This window comes from Leopardus geoffroyi, chromosome B1 (assembly GCF_018350155.1).
Source record: "Leopardus geoffroyi isolate Oge1 chromosome B1, O.geoffroyi_Oge1_pat1.0, whole genome shotgun sequence".
NCBI lineage: Eukaryota > Metazoa > Chordata > Mammalia > Carnivora > Felidae > Leopardus > Leopardus geoffroyi.
Window position 1 is genome coordinate 202,155,029 of NC_059327.1, and position 18,125 is coordinate 202,173,153.

The 18,125-nt window shown below is 54.1% G+C and overlaps 1 protein-coding gene across 7 annotated transcripts in view; it reads right to left on the minus strand.

Annotated features, from left to right (window-relative positions):
- The window catches only part of AFAP1 (actin filament associated protein 1), a 148,014-nt gene that overhangs the window by 23,138 nt on the left and 106,751 nt on the right, over positions 1–18,125 (minus strand). For all 7 annotated transcript variants that reach the window (XM_045474655.1, XM_045474652.1, XM_045474654.1 and 4 more), the window contains 3 exons: positions 16,413–16,562; positions 9,737–9,948; positions 4,982–5,127 (listed from right to left, as the gene is read on the minus strand). In XM_045474655.1, the coding sequence (XP_045330611.1) occupies positions 4,982–5,127; positions 9,737–9,948; positions 16,413–16,562 (508 nt within the window). The remainder of the gene's footprint in view (positions 1–4,981; positions 5,128–9,736; positions 9,949–16,412; positions 16,563–18,125) is intronic.

Consider the following 18,125-nt stretch of genomic DNA (forward strand, 5'->3'; position numbering starts at 1 on the left):
GGGACACATGCACCCCAATGTTTATAGCAGCACTATCGACAGTAGCCAAACTACGGAAAGAGCCCAAATGTCCGTCGATGGATGAATGGATAAAGAAGATGTGGTATATATATACAATGGAGTATTACTCGGCAGTCAAAAAGAATGAAATCTTGCCATTTGCAACTATGTGGATGGAACGGGAGGGTATTATGCTAAGTAAAATTAGTCAGAGAAAAACAAAAATCATATGACTTCACTCACAGGAGGACTTTAAGAGACAAAACAGATGAACATAAGGGAAGGGAAGCAAAAATAATATAAAAACAGGGAGGGGGACAAAACAGAAGAGACTCATAAATATGGAGAACAAACTGAGGGTTACTGGAGGGGTTGGGGGAGGGAGGAGAGGCACTAAGGAATCTACTCCTGAAATCATTGTTGCATTATATGCTAACTAATTTGGATGTAAATTAAAAAATTAAATTGGGGCGCCTGGGTGGCGCAGTCGGTTAAGCGTCCGACTTCAGCCAGGTCACGATCTCGCGGTCCGTGAGTTCGAGCCCCGCGTCAGGCTCTGGACTGACGGCTCGGAGCCTGGAGCCTGTTTCCGATTCTGTGTCTCCCTCTCTCTCTGCCCCTCCCCCGTTCATGCTCTGTCTCTCTCTGTCCCCAAAATAAATAAACGTTGAAAAAAAAAAAATTAGGGGCGCCTGGGTGGCGCAGTCGGTTAAGCGTCCGACTTCAGCCAGGTCACGATCTCGCGGTCCGTGAGTTCGAGCCCCGCGTCAGGCTCTGGGCTGACGCTCAGAGCCTGGAGCCTGTTTCGGATTCTGTGTCTCCCTCTCTCTCTGCCCCTCCCCCGTTCATGCTCTGTCTCTCTCTCTGTCCCAAAAATAAATAAAACGTTGAAAAAAAAAAAAAAGAATTTAAAAAAAAGAAAAAAAAATTAAAAAATTAAATTAAATTAAATTAAATTAAAAATAAATAAATAAAAGGGAGGAAATCCTACCATATGTGACAACGTGGATTAATCTGGAAGACACCACACTAAGTGAATTAAGCAAGTCACAGGACAAATACTATATGCTGTACCTTTATTATCACTGAGGTGAGAAAATAGTCTTTAGTCTCTATCATCCGCCTGGTTTTGTTTATATAATTGGCTTTCCAAATACAAAACTAAGGTGATATTACAAAAAGGAAAAGTTCTTAATGAAAACTAATAAAATGTGAAATAATCATGTTATGAAAAGAGTTACAGAAAAAAAATAGTCTGGAATAAAAATACACGTATTTTTAAAAAATTGTGTTTCTTCACGGGATCTTGGATTTCTACGGTAGCCAGGTGCATAAAAATGGGAGAAAATGAAACTGGTGAGGGCAGGCCTGGGAAAGAGGTCTTACAGTGAGGCCAGCCTGTGGTTTTCTGTGAGGAGAGGAGGAGCCTGTGGTCCGAGGGGGCCCCTTCCCATCTGTCTGTCCCATCCGTCTAAGCACAGGCACCACCTCTGCTGGGCCAAGGCCACGGCGCGTGGTCCCGCCTCACATGTGCACTCTTCAACGTGAAGAGAACGGACCCAAATGTGTAGGATGATTCTATGAAATTACATATAGGAACAGGAAATGTGTAGGAAAGAAAAAGACAAGAAGAGAAAAACTTAAAAAATTTAAGAACTCTGTCATGACAGAAGGTTTTTTGTTCAAAGATATGTATTTAAGGTTTTCTAACTTAAATGTCCCATTTGAAGGCATCATGGGCGGAGTCACCGTGTGCACGTGTGGTCGGCGAGCACTGTGACACACAGCCGCCGTGGTGGTCACGGACCGCGTGTCGGGAACACGCAGGGCGGGGACCGTCGAGTGCTTGACGTGTGGCGGTGGGCACGCTGGGGCACAGTCGCCAGGAAGGAGTGGGCTCCAGCGGGGGCGGGACAGAAGCTGGGAACAGACCCCAGAGAGGTCGCGGACACGCGGGACGGCCCCGCTGGAAGAGGCCTGGGCCTTACGGCGGGGGACCTGCACCCCCCACAGGTCTCCGGGCCCTAAGCTGCAAGGCGAGCCCCGTCTGCGTGCTAGGCCCCCGTCTTCTGCCTGCTGCTCTTTCCACAATAGGGGTTTCAACCAAACATAAAAGTGGACATGAGATAACAGAGCACACGCTACCTGCTAAATCAAGACCGTAAGACGCTCACAGAAGTACGCGTACCGTGGTAAAATACGGACTGCCAAGTGTATGGATCTGGGGCACTGAGTCCATTCACGCTGCTGGGCGGCCGGCACCGCCCTCCACCCCCAGACCTTCCTCCTCTGAACCTCCGTCCCCATGACACCCTCCCTCCCTGCCCCCGGGGCCCTGGGCCCAGCGTCAGCTTCCGGCCTCTACGAATCCGCCAGCTTCAGACCCCATGGGAGCGAGGCAGACAGACCGCGTCCTCTCGCATCCGGCTTATTTTACCAAGCACCGTACCCGCAAGGTGCATCCCTGTTTTGAGGGGTTCACGGGAAGGTGACTCAAGACAACAGCTCCCTTCCGGCCTGTCCACTGCCCTCTCTCCGTCCACCCTGATCCACAGCCTTTTAGCGTGTCGTCACTACTTCCATAGCCTCCTCGTGGGTCTCCAAGGGAGCGTGACTTGAAATCAGCGTCAGGAAGAACATTCAGAACGTCTCTCTTGTACCATACAATCGATACATCTCACTTAAAGCTAGGCTAGGCCGTGGGAAAACAGGTTCCAACTGTTTACCATTATTTATATTCTGAAATACGCTACTTTTCCCGGGAGAATTTAAATTACTATATTTTTACTGCCCTCTTCCCAAAACACATCATTGTCCTTTCCCCTCACAGATAACCAACGCACAGACACTCCCCCCCCCCACCGCCCCCCACCCAAGACCTTGGAAACATTCATTAACCAGCTGCCATTTGCGTCAAAGCAAAAATTAATTTAATCCCAAGACATTTATTGTACTGGCGAGCTGCCATAATTTATATTCTGAACATTATTTACTTGTTAAACGTCTTCTCTCAAGTTTTGTAAGAATTTTTAGCTTGCAAACTGACAAACGAAAATACACTTTATCGCTAACATCTATAAAGATCTTAACGAGGTACCAGAGTCTTGCAGCCATAAACTCCTTGCACGCATCTTCTTAATAAATGATTTCTCAATATTGCAATCTACGTTCCTTTCTCAAAAGTGTGGCCTCCCCACATTTGGTTTAGATTAATATTCCGCTCATTTGGAAAGCCAAGTTTTGTTCTGGGGGAAACGCGGCCACTCGGGGCCTGTCAGACACGCGATGATTACTTTGGTGATTACAGCTGAGGTCACGGGTGCACTCGGAGAGGCTCCAGAATCTAGTAAATTCCGAAGAAGCAGCTAAAAACCATAACCTCCTTTCTTTTATGTCACTCTAGACATGGAGATTTTGCAAAACCCAGTGTGAGATTACATTTCTTAAAAAGCCGCTTGATTAAACGTTCTTCAATTACTGCATGTGCTGAATGACGAGGGGGGTTCACTGCAATTCACCTGCATTTTGTTGACTAGACAGGGTGTTATCACAGAGAAACGACGGATATGAACAGAAGAGTCAGGTGAGTCAGTGACTTGACTGAGTCACTCTGATTTTGACACTAAGAACAGGAAGTCCACACTTGAGAAAAACCGCTAAGCGTTACTGGAGATCTGCTGGAAAAGCTGTACCAAAACTAACTCATGTTGTCAAGGTTACTGATTCACCTCAGTTGGGGGTAACACGTGGCTCGATCCCTAACACGAGCCCACGTTCCTCTATTCGCCGCAGAACATCTCAGCCAAGCAAGAAATGTTCACTCCCCAGTGCCGCTCGAGGGACGCAGGAACACGGCTCAAATTCGCCGTAGACACCACGTGTGTGCAAAACGGATGGCGGGACTCGGGGGGAGCAGGCGAGTGCCAGTGTGGACACGGGGGCTCATCTTCTTCGCACTCAAAGGGACTCACCGTCTGACTGAGGGTCTGCCCACGGCTGCCGGCACGTTTAGCAGCACGTGTGGATGGTAAAGCCCATCACCCGCTTTGTTTCTACCCACCTCGCCTCGGCCCCAAACGCAGACCCTCGGTCCCTACAGACTGTCTGTGAGGGAAGCAGAAGCAGGCGCCTGGGGATCGCAGACGCGAGACCGGGAAGAGCCTGGCCTCTCCAGAGGGAGCCGAGGCACCGAGAGCCTACAGACCACTTGTCCGGAATCTCCACGTAGTAAATGCTGCGCGGGACCCGCCTGGGTTCCTTCCTCCTCACCCAGCACCTCCCCAGCACAACCCCAGGGCACAGGCTTTCAGACCAGTGTTATTATGAAACTGGTTTTGGCCCCTGGAACTGCCCGCAAGAGTCTCGAACGCCCTCAGGGGTCTGGGGCCCTCACCTTGAGAGGGGCTGCTTTGTCATCATTATGTTACAGAAATAGGAATCAAAGGGATGTTTTCAGACATACAAGCCTTTTTTTAAAAATGAAATCGCAATTTAAGTTTTAAAAGTACATGACTGATGACTGAAAATTCCACCCCGGTGACAGCAGTATGGAAGTCACGTGTCGCATCAAAGTGTTCCCTGAGCGCAGGGGCCAGAGACCTACGGCCCGCAGGTCACGGCCAGCCCACTGCCTGTTTCCGCAAATAAAGTTTTATCGGGACGCAGCACGGCCATTCGCTGATGCGGGGTCTGTGGCTGTGATGGCAGAGCCGGGCAGTTAGTTTTAACAGGGAACGTGGCCCACAAAGCCGAAAACACTTCTGGCACCTGATGGAAAAAGCCTGCCAGCCTCTGCTCCGATAGAAAGCGCTCCAACAGAAAGTGGGAATGACACACATTTCAGCAAAGTTCAGATCAACGTAACGCCAAAGGGAGAGTCTTTAGTAGTCTTCCTTCCCCCTGAGGCTACGCACACAGGGAGTGAAAAAATCCGTGAAACGGAGCACTGTTTGGCTTTGGTGCCACTTCCCAGGGGTCTTACCAGAAGGTTTGCTTGGCTGTCTGAATGACGTTCGCGGACGTCTCCACGTCGATGTAGTCGTAGTGCAGGGCCCCGGGGTCTGTGGAGGACCCCGTCTCAGCCAGCAAAATTCCGATCCATCTGCCCATGTCCTCTGAGGAGGACGCCTAGCGGGGGAAGGGAGAAGCGTGCATTTACTTAAGTGATGGTAACGAGCCCCACACTTCCCAACCTCAGCAGAGACGGAGCGGCAGAAAAGGGAAGGGAACAGGAAGCACGGAGCCACGGTCCCGGCCTGAGTGACAGGCCCACGCTGCGTGCACACCAAGCCTGGACACCGGAAGTCACGCACGGACTCACACCCAAGGAAACAAGATTGAGCCCCGCGATGCCGTCCGGTCTGGGGAACGGCAGCAGGCGCAAGGTGTGGAAATTGCTATGGGAGTGAAATCGCAGCTGAAGGAAGCCGCCTAGAAAGTGTCTGGCCAGAAAAAAGGAGCCCCCCCCAGCCCCGGCCAGCCTCACCTGGCATCTCGATGGGGCCCGTGCCTCTGGGGGGGCCAAACCCTGTCCCACTGCGGCCCTTGGAGGGTCTCCTAAGTGGGCCTGAAATGGCAATCTTAATTCTCTTAAGATAGCACAAAAAATCAGCGAAGGTTTCTACCAGTTTATATAAGTGTAGACGAGTCTATATAACTTTATATAAGCGTAATCACGTTTCACAGTCATTGCCCCGCTTGGTGCATGGTATATAGCTTTAAGATGTTCGAAATGGTCCCCATCCCAAATTTGATCCGTTGAATTTGCAAGTCAGAAATATATCTTTAAGATCCTGTTCATTAAATTTTTAAGTCCTCCTTATCGTGTCATTTAGAAAATCAGATACTTTACTTTATAACGGTATTTGAAGCATTTGATTAATCAAAATACAATGTTTAAAAAGGTAGGGGATGCTGAGTTATTAAGCACGTAAGTTAACAGAATGAGAAAGAAAAGAAATATTTTTACTAAAATGACTAAGTTTTAATATAAAGACAGATCTGCTAAGTTAAGCTTAAAGACTCCAAGAAAATGAAGGTTTGTATTCGTAGCCTTGGCAAGTTGAACGCTGATCAGAATACACATCATTGTAAATACTCCCAGAGCCGTTAACACGAGAGGAGCTATTTTTCTTGTGATCATAAAATTGGCTGGCAGTAACAGCTCCCTTCTGGCCGCTAGGGCGTGAGGCCCCAGGACAAAGCAAATGGACTCGAGTTACGCGCCTCCCCGGGAGAGAAGGTAACCAATGTTTGGGGAGTAAAAGTGAATTCATTTAAATACTTGGGTAAATAAAAATCCCAAATGTGTTGTTCTCTTTCATCTTTCTGTCCTTCCCCAAACAAAATCTGGATCAAGAAAGTATCTATGACTCAATCTACACTGAGGCATCTGTAACTATTTTATCTAAGCATTTTTAAAAGTGTTTTCACACGCCACGTAATGTGTGATTGATATAGTGACACTAGAGTTTATTCGTTGTTTTCCTCATAGTTTACTCTATAGAATTTTCTAATAGGCTTTTTAAAAAACAACCCTGTGATGCTGGACTGAAATTAGAGGTCTTGGTTATGATCGTAACTTTTAATACAGATGTGGGTGTGTGAATGCACACATGTGTATACATGCACACTTAGAAATATGTACCACACATGTAACACATACACATGCACGAAGACATGTAGTGCACGTGTGCTACACACACACACACACACACACACACACACACACACACACACCTATTTCCCACTGCCACCGGGGGGATTCCACTAGGAGCTGTCCGGAGACATGGCTGGTTCCAGGCCCGGGCCAAGGGAAGGTACGAGATAAGCCTGGAGCATCTTACTGTATCATAACGTAAGGAAAGTGCTCAAAGAATGCAGGGGACCATGGCATCTTATTACAGGGACACAGCAAGGACCACAGGGGCAAGCAAAGTTCAGAGGGACTTCTGCTGACCAAATCTGGGAGTTTTCCACCAAAGTAAATCATGACAATAAGGCATTATAATCACTGAGAAAAACAATATGCTGTGAATCCACACAGATATACGTACATAAGGGATTAATAATTAACGGGAGGAAGGGAGAACCTTCCTTACAGTAGAGGCTAACTAAGGAGCACAGAAGGAATAATGGGAATCCAAAGTGTGATTTAGTTGCCACTACAATGGTCGCCTCATCAATGGATGCCAAAATTAGCAGGTGAAAATCTGAGAGATAACAGGATATTTACATAGACGGCCTCAAAGTAACTTTCCCATGATGCTTTTAAAAACAAAGGGAGGGGGGGCGCCTGGGTGGCACAGTCGGTTAAGGGTCCGACTTCAGCCAGGTCACGATCTCACGGTCTGTGAGTTCGAGCCCCGCGTCAGGCTCTGGGCTGATGGCTCGAAGCCTGGAGCCTGTTTCCGATTCTGTGTCTCCCTCTCTCTCTGCCCCTCCCCCGTTCATGCTCTGTCTCTCTCTGTCCCAAAAATAAATAAACGTTGAAAAAAAAAATTTAAAAAAAAACAAAAAAAACAAAGGGAGAGGCGCCTGGGTGGTTCAGTCCGTTAAGCGTCCGGTTTCGGCTCAGGTCACGATCTCTCAGTTTGTGAGTTTGAACCCCGTGTCGGGCTCGGTACTGACAGCTCAGAGCCTGGAACCTGCTTCGGATTCTGTGTCTCCCTCTCCCTCTGCCCCTCCCCTGCTCATGCTCTCTCTCTTCCTAAAATAAACACTGGAAAAAATTAAAAAAAAAAAAAAAAAAAAAAAAAGACAAAAGGAAGGCAGTGACTGTGCAGGGGGAAGCCTTGCAGACACCCTGCCCAAGGGATCAGTTACCACCACCAGCCGAGGGGCCAAGTGACGGATGCGCCTGCCCAGGTGGCCGGCAGCACACAGCCCTGCTTCCACGGCTCCCGCCAGGGAGGCCTGCCCGCAGTCTAACAGCGAGGAGACAGAGATGCGCCCAGACTGAGGGCCTCCATGCAGTAACTGGTCTGTAACCTCTGCACGTCTCTGTGCCAGGAAAAGAGCCAGCTGGACCAAGAGGTGTTGGCTGGGGTTTCCTCGTGCCTTCGAGGAACACTGTGGAGATCAGAAAAGCCGACTAAGGTCGAAGAATCAGGTAACAGGAGGGTGTGAACGACCATTTCCTGATTTTGATAATTATACTGTGGTTTCGGTAAGGGAATACTTCTGTTTTTAGCACATGTGCAAGGAAGTATTGAAGGAATAAAGGGGCAACGTGGCCGTAAAAGTCTGAGAAACGTTACACAGAAGGAGAGGAAGGGGGGTGCGGGGGGAGCGCCCGAGATCCCGCACACGGCAAGACGCTTCTATCGCGGGATACGGTGGAGGGTGCTTGGAGATTTTCCCACTGCTAGCACAACTTTCCCGTAATTCTGAGATTGCCTCCAAATAAAAGTTAAAGTGACCTTAGAAGGCACACAGATTACAGTTACTGGCTGGCGTGCCGCATCTCATGACTGACCGAGGCGGGGCTGCCTGCGTGTGGCCGTGTGCGTGCGCGTGACTAATGACGGGGACAGGGAGGAAACACGGGGAAGGGGCCGCCCCGCCTGCGGGCTGCAGACGCACAAGGGCGCCTTCCCTCCCTGGCTCCCCGCCCCAGGTCTGCTGCCCAGGCTCAGCTGGCACGGGAGACCCGACCCGCCTTGTTTTACGTCGAGGACGTTGTCTCCTCCTTTGGGTTTTCAGCTGTCTCCCCTGCGCCCACTCTACGGTTTTCGGCCCACGTGTGCCAAAGTGCAGATTCCGGCCCGACGCTCCTGTTCTACAGGCGAATCAAAAGGCCACGAGGGAAAAAAGACGCAGTGTGATCCCGCTGTTCCACAGCACGGGGCCCGGGGCCTGGAGCACGGCAGCCCCGTGGGAGGGAGCACTCCAGTGCTAGTCTGGTCCCGCCCCTGTCGGAGACAGTTTCTGTGAAAAGAGTCTCTGGAACAAACACCTGTCTCCCATCAAGACCTCCCAGAGCATCAACTGCACAGCCCGTGTCCACGTGCTCTGAAGTTCACACGCCTGGTGTCTGTGGACACGTGTGTGTGCATGTGTGTGTCTTTGTGTCTAAGTCATGGTAATGTGAATGAACCAAGGGCCAGAAAAAAGAAGGTCTGAATTACGAGGGGGTAGAAATAAATTAATAGTATAATAGATGAAACATAAAATCGGAAGTTGTCAGCAGATAGTGAAGAAACCAGTGTCGACTGCTTTTCCCGTCAGCGAACAAGAAGTTCCCCAAAAGCAGGCAAGCACGTAACACATGCACACCAAGCAGAGGGCTCCTGAAAGAGAAAGGTGTTCTTTTGGGATTTCCGTGTGACTGGCCCGTGAGCCGCCGTCTATAAGGTTGTCTAAAAACACCTGTTCCGTCTGTGAAGAACATTCCGAAGGGCAAGCGAAAGAAATACCATTGTTTCGAAGGTAGACCATCGTTAGGGGAGAAAGGGGTGACTTTACTCTGAAAAAGCAGTGAGCTGTGTGGAACCATGTATTTAACCGCGCCAATGCGCGCAGACGACAGGAAGCGAGGTGGCGTCTGGAGACGGGGGGCCTGCACCGTGCAGTGAGAGGGGGCGCTGGCTACTCGCACCATCACAGAGAGGGGGTCCCCACGGCACACACGAGGGACACGACCGGAAGCACGGTGCCCCGGGGCCGGCGGCGGGGACCGGGCAGGAAGGAAAAGCGCCTGGCGGGTCTCCGAGGGTGGCCTCGGGCAGCACCTCACCTCCAGCACCGCGACCTCCTGTCCATTGCGAAGCAGCCGGAAGGTCAGGGGGTGTTTGGAGTCCAACCCAGGGATCACGTCACAGCCGCGCAGAGGGATGGAAACGATGTGGGTCTTGAGGTCGGTCCTGTCCTTGTGGAAAATGAGCTTGTTGTCCTTGACCCGACACCAGCGCTCCCGCCAGCGGCTGTTGGAGAGCACGTTGAGATAGCCTGCAAGGGGACCACGGAGACCGTCAGCGCGGAACCGCCCCCCGCACACCTGCAAGTGCAAGTTTACGCCAACGGGAAGGGCTGCCCCCACCCAGTGGCTCACTGCACGCAGTCGGGGACTCCTGGGAAGGCAGGCGCCCCCTCCCCCCAGAAGCCCCTGAGGGCCCGCAGTGGGGGCGGGGGGGGGGTGCATGCCAGGGAGTGGTTCTGGGAAGGTTAAGGGTTTCGTGGCGATCTGGGGTCGGGCTGGCCGAGCTGAGCCCTCGGTGTTTGCAGGGTGGGAGGGAAAGGACGCAGTGGTCGTCTTACATGACCAAAGGGACACCATATGGAAAAGGACGAGATTCACTCCGGGTAGCTGCAAAATGACACAGCCGGGGCAGAAGTTACGGGAGGCAGATTCTGGCATCACGTGAGAAAAACACTACCCCAAAAAGGAAACTCTATTCTCCTACTCTGCAAGGAATAGGAGGCCTTGGGGGGCGCTGAGTCCCCCGCCGCTGGACGCATTCCAGCAAACGATGGAAGGTCCTGGGCACGAGAGTCCTACAGAAGGCAAAGATGCCTCTTGGCCTTTCCCGCAGCCCTCGCGCTTGAGGATTTTGTCCGACTGGTGGAGCGCGCCCAGACGGGACGGGAACGCCGGAGTCTGAAGGCATAGGTCTCTGACACTAAAGACACCATCAGTATGTGAACTAACAGGGCAGAAAACCAGATTTCACAGGGTGGCTGCTGCTTCCTCCCGCTCCGTGATGCTAGGAGATGGCTGCCCCCCGCCCTTGAGACGCAGGAAGGGAGTACGTGGGGCTTAGAACCCTGGCCAGAAAGGAAGAAACAATACAAGGATTTCACAAGTCATTGCACTACTCCTTCCACTCACGCATGCATGTGCACACACCCACACCCACACCCACACCCACACCCTGCTCAAAAACAAAACAAAACAAACTCTCTCCAATTCGGGTTTTGTATCGCCTTTTCCAAAGGGTTTGGGAGCACGCATTTGGCTTCTCTCCACGTCTAACACACACAGTCCTGCGTCTTACACACTCCATTAGCAAAGGATAAATGCTATACAGACAATCACAAAACAAAACCCCCAACACACAGGTAAGTTACAGGGCCCATAGCGATGCTTTCTACATCACATATAATCATTTGCTCGATGAATTCACGCATAAAATGCACAGGTAAAATGTGAAGTCTTCATTTGGCTCAGGGTGACATCAGTTCTACTGCAAGGTGCACTGCTTCTCCTGGAACTAGAATTTTCATTTGGGGCTAAGTTGCTGTACTTGTGAAACGGGGGAACAAGGGGAGAAGCCAGCCCATCGGCTCAAGTGCCTGGGACCCGAGCTCCTCGTGTCTCACACATCTAGGAGAGGCTGCAGGGACAGGAAGAGAGGCTGGAGTCCAACCGGAGTCTGAAAGGGCTCCTTTGTGAAGGAGAGGGTCTCTCTGGACCTGTGACTTGTTCAGGCCAGCGACTGCTCTCCAGGAACTTAGCGGACACACAGGTGACCAAGTTTCACAAGGAGGCGGTGGGCTCCAGGGCACTGACAGACACTGTGACTGGGGCTGGCAGGAGCAGCTCAGGGACAGGGCGGCCTTGGGGGGACGGGAGGTGCCTGGATCGTTAGAACCTCGGAAACCATCACAGGAACCCGGCCTTGGTGCACAGGGTGATGGGGGAGTGAGACACCAGGATATTTATTGAGGAATGTGAGCGACAAGACCTAGGAGCTGGATGACTCCTCAGGAACAGTGACGACACTGCCTTCACACTTGCAGAACTCGGCACGTGGGGGCACTCTCGCGCGGGCGCACGGCCCTGCAGCACGGCAGGGGCGGTTATGGAGCCCGGCTCCACTAACCAGGGCGATGGTCATCTCTGGAACAGGTCCAGGCGCACTCGTGCTATTTTCTTCGCTGGCTGAATCTGGCCCAGAGTCACCAATACTATCAATTTCTTGACATCTGAGTCCCAAATGGAATGGTTACACTGGACAAATCCTCATTTTATGTGAGCATGACACCATATGAAATTACCGTATTTGACGCCTTCCTCAGATTTGTTTTCAGTTCCCAAAAGGGAAAACCACAGTGCACGAGAGGCCCGTCTCTACACACAGTGAACGCCACAGTGACGCGTCCACATCGGGCAGCAGGCCTCCACCACCAGGCTCGCTGCCCTTTGCTCTTCCAGAAAGGGGTGGCCTAAAAATCCCATCTTCTGGGGAGGGAGCACAGGGAAATGACACACAGCCATCTAGGGTTCTCTGGAGTCACAGGGTGGGGGGACACGGATCCCGATGGGCCCCATGCACATTTCCGCTGTAGCACACACCCACCACCAGATGGTGCCCAAGCGCAGCCAGGCCCGCTAAAGACAGGGAGGGATGGGTCCTGCCGCGAGAACCGTACCCCCCAGGCTCAATGGCCACCCGGGTCCGGGTCAGTTCCAGGAACCGCACGAGGCAACTCGGAGGCAATTTTATTTTTATAAGATCCCACCCATCGTGTCAGGTGAGACGTCAGTGTAACTTAACAGTTTGGGAATTTCAGTTTGATGTTTTGAGATCAGTCTTGCTCTGAAGGCTACGTTTCTCGCGAAACCGTGGCAGGAGGCTCAAGGTTCCCTGAGAGCTCGATGGGCCGGAGACGGACACACACTCTCGCATGCGGCCGTTTGGATCGCTGGCGTCTCAAGCACAAGCAGCTGGGGAGAGCAGGCGGGAGCGGGGCCGAGCGTCCCGTGTTCTCCGCAGGGCGAGAAACGTGGCGTCTGCCTGCCAGGCTCTGGTCCCCTCTCGGGAGGGCTCTGGTCCCGGTGCGATGGTGGTTTCACCTACGGCGAGCCTTGGCTTACAATCAGCTGGGAGGAGACGCCCAGGGGAAGGAGGGGAGACCACACGTCCTGACGCTGCCACTGGCTGGTCCCGGTCCCGCCCACGGCAGAACTCCCCTGCCCACCTTAGATGCCTGCCCCCCAAAGGCTCACGTGTCCAAGAACGAGGATGCCAACACCCCAGGGCAGCGACTTATGTCAAGGACTCTTTCCTCCCCCTTGATTAAAGGTCACCTGATGTCCTGTGGGGCAGGTTGTGACAGAAGGGGAGAGGTATAGAGTTTCCCCACGTGCCAAAAAACCCTACTGTTGAAAACTCCACAAAGTCACAGAATGCTAGATGTAGAAAGGACCCTGGGAATATCCAGCAAGGCCTCTCACTAGCTCAGGTCATGCTGCCTCCACAGAGACCTCCACCTTAGACCCGGGACCTCTCCTTCCACCCGCTTCTGTATTTCTCAGTACCCAGGCTACTCCCCCCAGTACTGCCCTCACGCTGCTTTGGTCTGTCTGTCTGCTTGGGTTTTTTAAAATAAGCTCATCAGGTGAGCAAATAACAACAACATTACTTATTAAGCATGGAGCTTAGTGTTTCATGATTTCATCTTTAACTTTCTTAAGAAGACAAAGTAAGCGTGGGCCCATTTCCCAGAGGAGGAACCTGAGGCCTAGACAGATCCCACAATTTGCTGAAGGTAATTCAGCCAGTCGGGCGTGGGCTGCACTGCCCCTGTCTGCCAGGCTCTGCGCCGGGCACTGGGGCGTGACTAGGGAGCCAGGCAGTGTGAACGTGACCCAGGAGGCTGGGAGGGACAGCTGTGGAATCAGGCTGGGACACGACCATCAGAGGCTCTGAACCGGGAGGCGGAAGCAGCTCTCGTTTCAGCACAGGACCCTGAGTTGTCACAGCTCGCGCCTGGTGGCCTGGAGGGCACAGAGACGGCAGCCAGGTGGGGCTTGCACGCTGGTCCGGCAGTGGACAGACGGGGCGGAGAGGATGGGGACACGTGTCTCCCGACCCCTGCCGAGTGTAGACAGGGACAGGCAAGCACCAGAAGGGGGCCAACAGAAGATCCCTCTTTGCGGGGGGGTCTGGTGCACGTCTCAGGCCGCAGCCTGCGCGTGGCGGTATGTGAGCGCACCGGGCTGACGCTCACCATCACTTCAGGGCCTCAGGGCGGTAATGGGCAGCGGTACAGGGCTGGCTGGGCTGACCTGGTCAGCGGCCGCGGGACCCACTGCCCCTGCCCACTCCCCGTGGAGCGCCTGCAGAAACCATCTCCTACCCTCACTGCATCGTTATTACGCACCCGGAGGCCCACCTGCTGGGCCGCATTTCATGGAAGGGCTGGATTTGAACCCAGGTCTCAATCGCTCCCGGGAGCTCGCGTCTGCCCGCCCAGTGGCACGGTCCTTCCGGCCCGTCCGGCTCAGCTCCCCTCTGCTTGCCGCACGGGGCCAGCGGCCGCACGGCCACCACTCGGCAGGGTTGGCGTCTCCGGCCTTTATCCAGCTGACATTTTCTGCGTAAAACTTTACAGAGGTACTAGAATAATTGAGAATAGTCATTTTCCTCCTGCCTCTCTCTACAGACCCCTTCTGTGGCCCCTGGACCCAGCGAAGATCTAAATGACAATTCTAAAATTTGTCAGAGAAGGTCCTCTTAACAGAGACGAAAGATATCCACTGAGCAGCTTGACAGAAATCCCCACCTGCATATTACAGGTTTCAGATTCACCCTTCGTGCCCTCTGAGTGACCAAGCGTTTCCAAGAAAGTACCAGCAAAGGATTTCTGGCAGTGCCGGATGGCCAATACAACGAGGCCATGTGCGAGGGGTTATGAGCGGGGGAGTCTCCCGGGGGGCGAAGGGCTATGCAGAAGGGAGCTCCAGGGAAGGAGCAGCGTCGGGCCCGTGGGCCAGCTGTGCCTCCACGGGCTGTGAGGCTCCCGCAGGCCAAGGCCTTCCAGAGCTCAGCGTCTGGACCCTGCGGTCTAGCTCGCCTCCCACGTCAATGTTTGCTTTTCGTGACAGAATTTCTATTTCCTTTTTTGGATGGCTCCATCCTTGCATCTCTAATCCCCAACTCCCCTCCAGGGCCAGTGCGAAAGGAGGGACAGTCCCACACCACCCAGAGACTCTCGCCGCACCAAGAAAGAGGCGAAAGGGAAACAGCATCCTGGCTGTGTCACCCCTCTGCGCTAGAGCCCTGCCCCCACCCCTGCTGTAACTTCAACAAGGTGATGCCCCCTCCTTCACGTAGGGCAGCGGACAGAGCATCAGTCAGCCCGCCCCTATGACCCCACTGCCATTCGCCAAGTTCAGGGACCTGAATGCACGGGCTCCTAGACCCTTGGCCTCCTTCCGCCACCAGAGCGCTCCCCGACAATCCAGAGATGGCAGCTCAACGGGACCTCCCTGAGATGACTCCCCAGCCAGCTTCCACGGCACGTGCGCCACCACCCAGGGTTGCCCCGGCCTGACGAAGGACAGGTCTCTACAGGGCCCGCGGAAGTCTCATGCGTGTGGCTTCCTCGAACCCCGACCGTCAAGGCCAGAAGGGAGCCGGGACTCCCCGTGACCTGCCCTCGGGGTACGGCACGTGCCTGTGTCCAGCACTCTGCAGCCTGCCCCTCCGCCACAGTGCTGCCTCTCCCTAGCGTCCTCCTGGCACACGGCTCACGCCCTGGCATGTGACAGCTGCTGAATTAACTTCCCCTTGTCTGTATGGCCAACTCAGGCACTTGGGGCGGCATTACTTCCCAGTAAAGCCCGATACCCCGGGCAGATGGATGCTCGCAGAGAGAGGGGTGAACAGGGCGAGTCGGCAAAGGGAGGGGACCAGGGACCTGCAGGGACAGAACACTGGCTGTGCCGCGGGTCTACGAGCACCCACAGCCTACCCTCGGTTCCTAATAGAGGCCAAAGCCCAGCCATCCGGCTTTCGGTGCTGCTCTCCTGAGAACGGCTGCACGGTGGCCAAGGAAACAGGACACCTGTCCAACCTCACCCTCCACTTCTCCCCAGAGGCTGCCCTACCGGGCCTCCACCTGGCCAGGGTCCCCGTGACGCTCTCCCGCTGTGCCGGCTTCCCTCCTCTGTCACCAGGCCGCACTGCACGTCTCCTCCCGTGACTCCTTGTTCACACGGGAGGGCCGGGGCCGCTTTGCGGGTGCCCACCCCTTCCTGGACAGGGCAGCCCCTCGGAAGGGACTTGAGGTGACGGGCTGAGCGACAGCACCGCCAGGATGCTCGTTCTACCGCTGTAGCCCGGGGGGGACGCCAGCGGTAACCCCACGCACGCCGCACCGAGCCCCACGCTCCCTCCTTCGCTCGCCAAGGCACGTGTGCCCCAGCTCAGAAATGCTTAAAAGGACTCTGGGAGAATTTCACGGGATCACAGCGGGAATTTGTTTTTCATCTTGAAAGAACCTCGGAGATCGTCTCAAACCCCGGCACGATCTTTTATTATAAGCGGCAGAAATGTAGCGCCTTTTCCGCCATTCAGATGATCACAAGCCCGACTGGGAAAAGCCCGCGCGATGCAGAGGCAACTCCAGGAAAGAAGGACACAAGTGGGGTGAGTGCCACTCCCGGCCGGGGAATCCCGGCTTACCACACGTGGGGACGTCCTCCTCCGCGGACGAGGTCTGCTCATCCGTCGAGGGCTTTTTCTTCCCCAAGCCGATGATCTTGGTGATCTTCTTCCCAGTGACTTTAGACACGGTTCCCTTGGTCTCTGATTTGGAACTTTTCTTCCTCTTAACTGTTAAGAGTGACGACGGAAATGAGAGAGAGAGTGTCAGTTGTAGACTTTAACGGAAAAAATCAGGGACAGAGCATAAATCGCAGTCCATTTTATTTTCCTCAATTTGTACTCATTGAGCACCTGCCATGAGCCGACTGCTGGCGTGGACACAAAAGAATACAGCAAACAGGTGTTCAGAAGGAGCGTATGTGCTAGAGACGATGCACACGGGTGTGCAGGCACGTGTACACACGCACACATGCAGTCACACACAGAGGAGGCCTGATGGCAGCCGGGCCCGCACGGTCTACACTGGGGTGACGTGGACAGGCCCCGGGCGGTGGGCAAGCCGCCTGGAGGGGCGACTTTGAACCACCAGCTGGGAGACGAGGAAGCAGCCGGACCAAGCGAGAGCCTTCTGGGCAGGGGGAGCATCGGGAACACGGAGGCTGTGAGGCTGGAGGGAGGGATGGACGGGAAGAAGGGAGGGGCTGACGGAGGGACAGGGGGACGCGGGTCCTCCCCAGTCCCAGGAGCCCTCCACCAGCCCCTCACCCTCCCCAGAACGCCCAGGACGGCAGCTTCCATCTGAGCCCATTACGCTCTGCTTTGGCCTGCACGGCATGAAGTCACGAAGTCGCACCGAATGTACCAAATACGCAGACGCTGTGCACCAAGATGACTTCCGGCTCCCCTTGGGAAACAGAAACGTCTGGCAACTCGGGACCCCCGTCTGGGATCTCGCAGAGATCGGAAGGTGCGTGAGAAAGCGCACCCGGAACCGGGGGCCAGGGAAGACCTTTCCTCCCGCGGCAACTGTGCACAGGAGATGTCACTCACCCCCCTCACCTGACGGCCACTGCGTGCCTGGTGCTGGATCCAAGGGGAAAAGGCACCTTTGCCAGAATCGCACAGCACAATGAGCCTCCGGGAGGGGCCGGTGTGGCTTCACTACGGAGGGCGGTGGGCCGGGAGAGGGGCTCCCCATCGCCCTCCTGGTGTCGCCGTGTCCAGGGTGACTCGAGCCTCCCAATCTGTAACCCACAAGGGGTCTTTTGACAATGTAATGAAAGTGAGGACCTCTCTCCCCTCCTGCTCATCCTGGGCCCGAAGGAACATACCTTAAACACACACAGAATAATTTCAGAGACAGGGGACTGGGGGATGAGGGATTACAACCCTAGGCCTCTTTCCTAAAGGCCCCTGTAACACAGACTGACACGATCGCTCTCTCGATGGGGGTGGGCGAGGGGGTTGGGTGGTTCTCCCTCCTCCAGTCCCAATCTGCCATCCGTGAGACACCAGGCACAGGCCCACGTCCCACCTGGCCCTGGGGACACTAGGCGCGGGCCCACGTCCCACCTGACCCACGGGACACCAGGGGCAGGCTCACATCCCACCTGGCCCTGGGGACACCAGGCACGGGCCCACATCCCAGCCCCACCCGGCCTGCTCTCGCACTCCCTGGCCCGGCAGACTCAGCACCATCCCGAGTTCGAGTCACTTTGTGTTCACCGTTATTGCCTCTCTAGAAAGAAACGACGGTTGAAAGACAAGGAGCCAAGCCAAACTCCTGGGTAA